This window comes from Lipotes vexillifer, unplaced genomic scaffold (assembly GCF_000442215.2).
Source record: "Lipotes vexillifer unplaced genomic scaffold, Lipotes_vexillifer_v1.1 scaffold113, whole genome shotgun sequence".
In the NCBI taxonomy this organism is placed as follows: domain Eukaryota; kingdom Metazoa; phylum Chordata; class Mammalia; order Artiodactyla; family Lipotidae; genus Lipotes; species Lipotes vexillifer.
The window spans coordinates 888,026-899,848 of record NW_006792514.1 but is presented as its reverse complement, the minus strand read 5'-3'; the positions used below and the strand labels follow the sequence as shown (position 1 = coordinate 899,848).

The following is an 11,823-nucleotide window of genomic DNA, read 5'->3' as shown; positions in this document are numbered from 1 at the left end:
CTGTTCCCTGGTGCACAGCTATGGTCTCTAGAAATTGCACAGATAGCAGAATAGGACTTGAGTTCACCTCCTCTCACAAAAACACCAAAATCACAACTAACTGGTGAACAGCCATTGACAAAAAAGACTCAAACCTACAAAAAAAGATCTTCTACGCCCAAAGACAAAAAAGAAGACACAATGAGATGGTAGGAGGGGCGCTTTTCTGGTATAATCAAATCCCAAACCTGCTGGATGGGTGACCAACAAACTGGAAAATAATCATATCAGAGAGGTTCTCCCATAGGAGTTAAGAGATCTGAGCCCCACATCAGCCTCCCCAGCCTGGGGATCTGGCATTGGGAGGAGGAGCCCCCAGAGCATTTGGCTTTGAAGGCCAGTAGGGCTTGAGTGCAGGAGTTCCACAGGACTGGGGGAAACAGAGACTCCACTCTTGCGGAGGGTGAAAACAAGGTTTCATGTGCACTGGGACCCAGGGCAAAGCAGTGACTCCATAGAAGCCTGGGCCAGACCTACCTGAAGATCTTGGAGGGTCTCTGGAGGAGGTGGGGTCAGCTGTGGCTCACTGTTTGGGCAAGGACTAGTAGTGGATGCCCCAGAGAATACTCATCGGCCTGAGCTCTCACGGAGGTCGCCATTTTGACAGAGACCTGGACCCACCCAAAAGCCTGCAGGCTCCAGTGCTGGAAAGCCTCAGGCCAAATAACTAACAGGGTGGGAACACAGCACCACCCATCAGCAGACAGGCTGCCTAAATTTGTCCTTAGAAAACAGTTGCCTATAAACATACCTCTTGACACGGCCCTGCCTACCAGAGGGACAGACCCAGCTCTACCTGCCAGTGGGAAAGCACCAGTCCCTCTCACCAGGAAGCCTGAACAAGGCCTTGGATCAACTTCACCCACCAGGGGGCAGACACCAGAACCAAGAAGAATTACAATCCTGCAGCCTGAGGAATGGAGACCACAAACACAGAAAGTTAGACAAAATGAGATGGCAGAGGAATATGTCACAGATTAAAGAACAAGATAAAACCCCAGAAGAACAAATAAATGAAGTGGAGACAGGCAATCTACCTCAAAAAGAATTCAGAGTAATGACAGTAAAGATGATCCAAGATCTCAGAAAAAGAATGGAGGCACAGACCGAGAAGATACAAGAAATGTTTAACAAAGAACTAGAAGATTTAAACAACAAACAGAGATGAACAACACAAAAACTGAAATGAAAAATACACTAAAAGGAATCAATAACAGAATAAATGAGGCAGAAGAACAAATAAGTGAGCTGGAAGATAGACTGATAGAAATCACTGTTGTGAAACAGAATAAAGAAAAAAGAATGAAAAGAAATGAGGACAGTCTAAGGGACTTCTGGGACATTAAATGCACCAACATTCACATTATAGGGGTCCCAGAAGGAGAAGAGAGAGAGAAAGGATCTGAGGAAGTATTTCAAGAGATAATAGCTGAAAACTTTCCTGACATGGGAAAGGAAACACTCAAGCCCAGAAAGCACAGAGAGTCCCAAAGAGGATTAACCCAAGGAGGAACACAATGAGTCACATATTAATCAAATGGAAAAAAATTAAAGACAAAGAGAACATATTAAAAGCAACAAGGGAAAAGCAACAAATAACATACAAGGGAATCCTCATAAGGTTATCCGCTGATTTTTCAGCAGAAACTCTGCAGGTCAGAAGGGAGTGGCACAATATAGTTAAAGTGATGAAAGGGGGACTTCCCTGCTGGTCCAGTGGGTGAAACTCTCCACGCTCCCAATACAGGGGGCCCAGGTTTGATCCCTGGTTGGGGACTTAGATCACACATGCACGCTGCAACTAAGAGTTCGCATGCCACAACTAAGAGTCCACATGCCGCAACTAAGAAGCCCGCGTGCCGCAACTAAGAGTCTGCATTCCGCAACTAAGAAGTCCACATGCTGACTAAAAGACCCACAAGCCACAACTAAAGATCCCACACACAGCAACGAAGATCCCGCATGCCACAACTAAGACCTGGTGCAGCCAAAATAAAAAAAAATTTTTTTAAATAAATATTAAACAAATAATTATAAATAAAGTGACAAAAGGGAAAAACCTATAATCAGGAATACTCTACCCAGCAAGGCTCTCATTTAGATTTGATGGAGAAATCAAAAGCTTTACAGACAATCAAAAGCTAAGAGAATTCAGCACCACCCAACCAGCTTTACAACAAATGCTAAAGGAACTTCTCTAGGTGGAAAAGAAGAGGCCACAGCTAGAAACAAGAAAATTATGAATGGGAAAGCTCGCTGGTAAAGGCAAACATACAGTAAATGTAGGAAATCATCCACACACAAATATGATATCAAAACCAGCAACTGTAAGAAGGGAGTACAAATGCAACATATTGGAAACGCACTGAAAATTAAGAGACCAGCAACTTAAAACAAGCTTGTATATATAGAGACTGCTATATCAAAATGTCATGGGAACCGCAAACCGAAAACTACAATAGATACACACACAAAAAAGAAAAACCAATCCAAACACAATTATAAAGATACTCATCAAATCACAAGAGAACAAAAGAGGAAGGAAAGGAAAAAGAGCTGCAAAAACAAATCCAAAACAATTAACAAAATGGCAATAAGAACATACTATCGATAGTTATCTTAAATGTAAATGGATTAAATGCTCTAACCAAAAGACACAGGCTGACTGAATGGATACAAAAACAAGTCCCAAATATATATGCTGTCTACAGCAGACCCATTTCAGATCCAGAGACCCACACAGACTGAAAGTGAGGGGATGGAAAAAAGGTATTCCATGTAAATGGAAATCAAAAGAAAGCTGGAGTAGCCATACTCATATCAGACAAAATAGACTTTAAAATACTGTCACAAGAGACAAAGAAGGACACTACATAATGATCAAGGAATCAATCCAAGAAGATAAAACAATTGTAAATATATATGCACCCAACATAGGAACACATCAATATATAAGACAAATACTAACAGCCATAAAAGGAGAAACTGACAGTAACACAATAATAGTGGGGGACCATAACACCCCACTTACATCAGTGGACAGATCATCCAAACAGAAAATCAGTAAGGAAACACAGGCCTTAAATGACACATTAAACCAGATGAACTTAATTGATGGTTATAGAACATGCCATCTGAAAGCAGCAGAATACACATTCTTCTCAAGTGCTCATGGAACATTCTCCAGGACTGATCACATTGTGGGCCACAAAGCGAGCCTTGGTAAATTTAAGGATACTGAAATCATATCAAGCATGTTTTCTGACCACAACACTATAAGATTAGAAATCAACTACAAGAAAAAAAAAAACAGTAGTAAAAACACGTGGAGGCTAAACGATATGTTACTAAACAACCAATGGATCACAGAAGAAATCCAAGAGGAAATCAAAAAATACCTGGAGACAAATGAAAATAAAAACACGATGATCCAAAACCTATGGGATGCAGCAAAAGCAATTTTAAGAGGGAAGTGTATAGCAATACAATCTTACATCAGGAAACAAGAAAAATGTCAACTTAAAAAACCTAACCTTACCCCAAAAGCAACTAGAGAAAGAAGAACAAACAAAACCCAAAGTTAGTATCAACAGAAGGAAAGAAATCATAAAGATCAGAGCAGAAATAAATGAAAGGGAAACAAACAAAGAAAAGATCAATGAAACGAAAAGCTGGTTTTTGAAAAAAATAAACAAAATTGATAAACCATTAGCCAGACTCATCAAGAAAAAAAGGGAGAGGGCTCAATCAATATTATAAGAAATGAAAAAGAAGTTACAACAGACACCACAGAAATACAAAGGATCATAAGAGACTACTACAAGCAACTATATGCCAATAAAGTGGACAACCTAGAAGAAATGGACAAATTATTAGAAAGGTACAATCTCCCAAGACTGAACCAGAAAGAAATAGAAAATATGAACAGACCAATCACAAGCACTGAAATTAAAACTCTGATTAAAAAACTCCCAACAGGGCTTCCCTGGTGGCACAGTGGTTGAGAGTCCACCTGCCAATGCAGGGGACACGGGTTCATGTCCCGGTCTGGGAAGATCCCACATGCCGTGGAGCGGCTGGGCCCGTGAGCCATGGCCACTGAGCCTGCACATCCAGAGCCTGTGCTCTGCAACGGGAGAGGCCACAACAGTGAGAGGCCCACGTACTGCAAAAAAACAAAAAAACAAAAAAACCCCAACAAACAAAAGTCCAGGACCAGATGGCTTCACAGGCGAATTCTATCATACATCTAGAGGAGAGTTACCACCTATCCTTCTGAAACTATTCCAAAAAATTGCAGAGGAAGGACACTCCCAAACTCATTCTTTGCGGCCACCATCACCCTGATACCAAAACCAAAGATACCACAAAAAAGAAAATTACAAGCCAATATCAGTGATGAACAAGATGCAAAAATCCTCAACAAAATACTACCAAACCAAATCCAACAATACGTTAAAAGGATCAAACACCATGATCAATTCGGATTTATCCGAGTGGTGCAAGGATTTTTCAATATCTGAAAATCAATTAGTATGATACACCACACCAACAAACTGAAGAAGAAAAATCATATGATCATCTCAATAGATGCAGAAAAAGCTTTTGACAAAGTTCAACACCCATTTATGATAAAACAAAAAAACTCTCCAGAAAGTGGGCATAGAGGGAACCTACCTCAACATAATAAAGGCCATATATGACAAACCTACATCTAACAGCACACTCAACAATGAAAAGCTGGAAGCATTTCCTCTAAGATCAGGAACAAGACAAGGGTGCCCACACTCATCACATTTATTCAACATAGTTTTGGAAGTCCTAGCCATGACAATCAGAGAACAAAAATAAATAAAAGGAAACCAAATTGGAAAAGAAGTAAAACTGTCACTGTTTGCAGATGACATAATCCTATAAATAGAAAACCCTAAAGATACTACCAGAAAACTACTAGAGCTCATCAATGAATTCAGCAATGTTACAGGATACAAAACGAATACACAGAAATCTGTTGCATTTCTATACATTAACCATGAAAGATCAGAAAGAGAAATTAAGGAAACAATCCCATTTACCACTGCATTCAAAAGAATAAAAGCCCTAGGAATAAACCTACCTAATGAGGCAAAAGAACTGTACTCTGAAATCTGTTAGACACCAATGAAGGAAATTGAAGATCACACAGATGGAAAAATATACTATGTTCTTGGGTTGGAAGAATCAATATTGTCGAAATGACTATACTACCAAGGCAATCTACAGATTCAATGCAATCCCTATCAAATTACCCATGGCATTTTTCACAGAACTAGAACCAAAAATTTTACAATTTGTATGGAAACACAAAAGAACCCAAATAGCCAAAGCAACCCCAAGAAGGAAAAATGAAGCTGGAGGAATCAGGCTCCCTGACTTCTGACGATACTACAAAGCTACAGTCATCAAAACAGTATGGTACTGGCACAAAAACAGAAATATAGATCAACGGAACAGGATAGAAAGTTCAGAAATAAATCCCTGTGCCTATGGTCAATTCATCTACGACAAAGAAGGAACAATACAGTGGAGAAAAGACAGTCTCTTCAACAAGTGGCGCCGGGAAAACTGGACAGCTACATGTAAAAGAATGAAACTAGAACATTCTCTAACACCATACACAAAAATAAACTCAAAACGAATTAAAGACATAAATGTAAGACTGGATAATATAGGGAATTCCCTGGCAGTTCGGTGGTTAGGACTGTGCGCTCTCACTACTGAGGGCCCAGGTTCGATCCTTCGTCAGGGAACTAAGATCCCACAAGCTGTGTGGCACAGCCAAAAAATAAATAAATTTTAAAAAAAGACTGGATACTATAAAGCTCTTGGAGGAAAACATAAATCCTATTTTCAAATTTGACATATTTATGTCAAAGACAGGACACTCTTTGACATAAATCATAGCAATATCATTTTGGATCCACCTCCTATAGTAATGAAAAAAATAAACAAAAATAAACAAATTGGACCTAATTAAACTTAAAAGCTTTTGCATAGCAAAGGAAACCATAAACAAAATGAAAAGGCAACCCACATTATGAAAAAAAATATTTGCAAATGATGAGACCAACAAGGGATTAATCTCCAAAATATACAAACAGCTCATGCAGCTCAATATCAAACAACCCAATCAAAAAAATGGGCAGAAGATCTAAATAGACATTTCTCCAAAGAAGACATACAGATGGCCAATAAGCACATAAAAAGATGCTCAACATCACTTATTGTTAGAGAACTGCAAATCAAAACTACAATGAGGAATCACCTCACACTGGTTAGAATGGCCATCATCAAAAAGTGTACAAACAATAAATGCTGGAGAGGGTATGGGAAAAAGGGAACCCTTCTACACTGTGGGTGGGAATGTAAACTGGTACAACCACCACGGAGAACAGTATGGAAGTATGTTAAAAAACTAAAAACAGAAATACCATACGATCCAACAATCCCACTCCTGGACATATATCTGGAGAAAACCGTAGTTTGAAAAAGATATGGGTCCACGAATGTTCGTTGCGGCACTATTTACAATAGCCAAGACACAGAAGCAACCTAAATGTCCACTGATAGGAATGGATAAAGATGTGGTACATATATACAATGGAATACTACTCAGCCATAAAAAAGAATGAAATAATGTCATTTGCAGCAACATGGATGGACCTAGAGATTATCATACTAAGTGAAGTAAATCAGACAGAGAAAGACAAATATCGTATGATATCACTTATATGTGGAATCTAAAAAACTGATACAAATGAACTTATTTACAAAACAAAAACAGATTCACAGACTCTGAAAATCAACTTATGGTTACCAATGGGGACGTGTGGAGAGGAGGGATAAATTAGCAAGTTGGGATTAACATATACACACTACTATATATAAAATAGATAACCAACAAGGACCTACTGTATAGCACAGGGAACTGTACTCAATATTCTATAATAACATATATGAGAAAAGAATCTGAAAAAGAATGGATATATGTATAACTGAATCACTTTGCTGTACACCTAAAACACAACATTGTAGATCAACTATAAAATAAAAATTAAATTAAAAAAATAGAAAAAATAAAATGAAAACTTTTATTAATTAAAAAAAAATAGGCAGAAGGCCTGGAGGATAGAAAAAATAACTGCTCATATCCTTCTTCTTTTTAAAGTAAATTTATGCTCAATTTTTACAACTCGGAGCTGTAGCAAGTATGTCCCTCCAAAGGAACATCTCTGAGCAAGGAGTAGCTTGCTAGTGATCCTGAACATGCTATTTAATCTCTCATAAATAAGATGGGGATGATCATAACAACAATTAACACCTACCTTGCAGGTGATTCTCCGACAGAATCAGAGTTAATGTACCTAAAATATCCTGCACTGTACTTAGAACACAGTAGCATAGTAAAAACACTCAGCAAATGGTAGTTATGATTTTAAATGTTAAACAAACTCATGCAATTATCAGCTTTTTTTCCTTAGAAGACTGCTAGAGAGATTTATTGTGTCCTCCAAGGCTATTCAGCAGGTACTGGAGCTACAGCACAGTGAGTTTAATTCAAGAGAGAAATTCTGAACACAGAGTACTCAACTCCACAGGATTCCAAGACACAAATCTACCTGATCACTCTATCACAGTCGGCTTTATCATTACCTGCAAATGGCATGAAATAAAATATATATATAAGCATATGAAACAACTTTAATTACAAAAATAAACTTTATTTGAATTCTATATATACACACACATACACATACACACATACAGAGTACACCATACATTTACTTATTACATACAAATTCTGCTTCTCAACTACAAAGTTATGTATACAGTGTAAACAGTGGTAAGAATTCCTAAAAAGCCCCCACTGTACTTCTTTCATCCTAAGTCTCATACTTGTTTTCCTCCCACAGTTGGACTGGGTCTTATAATCCACATGTACATTTATTATAGTATTTGTTTCCCCCTAAAAAGAAACTCTAAAAAGCTCTTATTAAACCAAGTATATCTAACAAGTACTGTTATCTTAGATCCAAGAATATGTAATATTTGAGATAAGTAAAAGGTTTTTTATCTGTTTTGACTTCATCAGTAACACCTTATTCCATACATACAATTCCCTAGTCTTCCTATTACATTCCCAGTGATCTTGAAACGAAAACCAGGTCATGGCTATTGAACCTAGTCACCTTTTTTTTTTTTTTTGGTCAGAAAGCCAAACATTGATAATGCATTTTTGTATTTGCCTCAGAGCAGTTTGCTATGAATTAAGCCCAGCCTCCCAGCTCTCAGTCTTTATGGCTAAGATACATGCAGGTGAAAAGTAAAATGTTAACTCCATTACTTGTCTTCCTACCACATAACCATTTAAAATAAGTTTGCAAGGAACTAAGTGAATTACGTAATTGTGCTGACATAAGAGTCCCAATCTGTCTTTCCTCTACTAAGCAACCTCCTTTTCTATGTATTTGAAAAACTAATGGCAATAGTAACAGGGCACTAAGAAATGGATGACTGACAACAATGATATATGTAGAAATGTAGCAAACATTTCTTTCAAATAAATATATGCTCAAGGTCTGTATTTAAAGAACTGTATTGAGAGGTAATATCTTTCTCACTACTGTATTCCAAACACCTATCACAATGCCTGGTACATAGTAGGTGTTTAATATACAGTATTAAATACACAAATGAATAAATGGTGTAAAAAAAATAGTGTATTCAACTCTATGCTGGTTCAATGGCTAATACTGTCCATTTGTTTGGGGGACAACTTAGCAAAAAATGGTAACAGAAAATGACAGACCAATATAAAATTCTTACAGGAATGATAATTTTGCATATCTACCAAAAAATTATTATCATATATTAAAAATGAAATACACAGATAATTCTGAAATTATCATGTCCATTTTTGGGTTAATAATAAGCCCTGAGACAGAAAATACTGGTCCATGCACAGCAGCTGCCCAAGCTGCTTTCCCAGCTGAGGGGCTTTATATAGAACAATAAGTATATAAAAGCTTCTGAGCCATTCCAATATTCCCGCTGTTCTGATATATGAGAGACAAATTGTAGGCAATATCTCTTCGTAAGTCTAACTGGTCAACTTCCATACCCTAGGGGGAAAAAATATATGAATGAGTTATATTTCAAACTGACAACCAGGACAATTTTATGGCAAATAGTTTTGTAAGTGTTCAAAAAACTATTAAAATTCATAATACTAAAAAAAATTTATAAAACTAGACATATACCTTGGATTTAAATTTTTATTAGGTAATGCTGATTCAGTTAATTGTTACAGTAACTGTATCATCAAGTATTTTTAAATGTGTGACCAATAAGTTAAAGAAAAAAGTCTCATCTGCAAGACATGGCAGAATGAATTGTAGATGAATTAGGATTTAAGAGTAAAAAAGTGAAACCATAAAAGAAAAATACAGTTGAAAAATACAATAATATAATCTTGGGTAGGAAAGGCCCTTCTAAGTATAACAGCAAAAGTAGAAACTATAAAGAGAAAGACTGATATGACTTCATAAAAAATGTAAAACTTCTGCATGCAAAAAAAAAAATCATAACACAAATGACCAGATGGGAAAAAAATACCTGTAGTATATAACAGAAAGGCATATAAAGAATAGGTCTAGGAGGGCATACACCAAATTGATTATAATGATTACCTTATGAGTGTTATTACCTTTTTTTCTACTTAAATAACAAAGCAATGAACTCAATGGAACAGATTAGATCTATGTTCCTAATCTTCCCCATGCAAAATTTTGTAGTCAACTGAAAAAACATCTGCAACAATGAAAAATGATACCTATAAAGCTTAAGGAGCAATACATAAAGTACTTATGAAATGAAGAACACAGAAGTATATGTATTTCATCAGCATAACTGTAAGAATATGTATTCATTTGCTTAACGGCTAAAGTTGAACAAGGGTAATAGAAAACAGTTGTGAGGGAATGTGGGGATTATGAGTGCAACTTAAAAAAATTAACTGTGAAAACATACTTTCCTTCAGAAATTAAAAATCAGGCTTTAAACACAGACTATCATAGTATTGGCAACACTTCACCCTACATTACATTATCTTAAACAAAACTGCATTTATATTGGTCTTTCATTTTTATAAAGAAGCATGTTAGTTATACTTTTGAACTTGGAAATGAATAATGGCTACATTACTCAATATTCAGGCTTCCTGTCTACCATCTCACACCTGTTAACCACAGGGGCTATCTTAGGATAACTGAAATGGCCATAACCAGAAGTCATATATGGCCACATCGTTGCTGATCAGGTCATTAAGGCCAGGATATCAAAGAATTACTTGTTGCTGAACATAATTAAATAAGTGCATTCAATAAAGGGAAAATATATTTTAATATATAAGCTACAATTAATTTCACTGTCTGGACCACTACACTGAGCTAACTGCACTTATCTATAGATGAAATGAGGTGACTCCTCAGTTTTTAGAGTAAATCATACAATACCTCTACCATGAATGGAGGGAGCTCCAGGGCCTTCTGATAATAGTGGATTGCAAGGTGAATCAGCCCCAGCTGGTGAAGGCCACGGCCCAAATTGTAGAATGATTCCTGGCAAGGCCCACGTAGACTGAGGTATCGATTAAGAAAGGAAAAGCCCTACCAAAAAGAAAAAGATAAATAATTCAATAGTTCACTCATTTGACAGTATGTGCCAGGTACAGGAATACAAACTTTTTTTTTCAGAAACACAGTGCCACCCTAAAAGAATATATGCCTGTGGTGTAGTGTCATATCACAATATAGTCAATATCTCTTCTGAAGGTGTAAAAGAGAGATTTTTTTAAACTAAAGACAAAAGAATTCATAGAAAACAAAGCCAAATGTTACAACTAGCTGTTAAAGATCTGTAATCTATAAGCACAAAGAATACATATTTTTATGGTTTCAAGTTGGCTTTTGTGGCATTAGAGGCCAGTAAAATTTTAGGTTTGAGATGCATGTCTAAAAGCTTGACCAAAATATAAAATCCAAGCCCTTATAATGACAATTCAGAAAGTTTCATCCTCATGAGCAAACTCACTTGAGCATATCTAACCTTTCTGGGTAAATGGTATTCTTTATATACCTCTCAGAACCTTAATAACCTCTTAACCTTAAAAAACTTGTGTTTTTTTCCCTCTGAAAACTTCCGACTCAATAGTTTTATGGAGAAACTGATTATTTCAGAGCCTAACTGTAATAATGCAGGCTCCCTGTGTGTCACAGTGTCCAAAAAGCAACTTGCTTCTTCACTTCCCCTTTAATGCAGCTTCAACTTTTATCACACACGGAAAGCTTCAAGTTGCAAGGTGCAAATTATCTGATGTAAGTAATTAAATAAATATATTACCTGAGTTAAGAGTAAGTCAACTAATTTGTACGTACAGAAAATAAAATGCATATTTCCTGGGTGATCTGCTATGTAATAAATGGTCACAAATTTTCCTTCATAAATTAATAATAAAAATTAAGGAATTCTTTAGAATTAATGCATTCTAGGAATAAAAATTATGCTCAGTAAACAAATCATACTTTCTGCACAATAAATGAACCCATTTGAGTACATGAATATGACCTCTACTCCACTGAAAAACATGGTTCTCTGTTAAGTAACAGCAGACAAACAATCTCAGAAATATCTTATCTTCTTATTTAAAAATGAGAAATTTAAAGACAAAAATCTGAGAGAGAACGT

General features: G+C 36.4%; 1 protein-coding gene across 1 annotated transcript in view; it reads right to left on the bottom strand.

Moving 5' to 3' along the window:
• Positions 1-8,789: 8,789 nt before the first annotated feature.
• Positions 8,790-11,823, bottom strand: part of GTF3C3 (general transcription factor IIIC subunit 3) — a 31,373-nt gene continuing 28,339 nt past the window's right edge. The window contains exons 17-18 of the mRNA XM_007465704.1: positions 10,593-10,745; positions 8,790-9,200 (exon numbers count right to left, since the gene is read on the bottom strand). Of these exons, the coding sequence (XP_007465766.1) occupies positions 9,078-9,200; positions 10,593-10,745 (276 nt within the window). The 3' untranslated portion in view covers positions 8,790-9,077. The remainder of the gene's footprint in view (positions 9,201-10,592; positions 10,746-11,823) is intronic.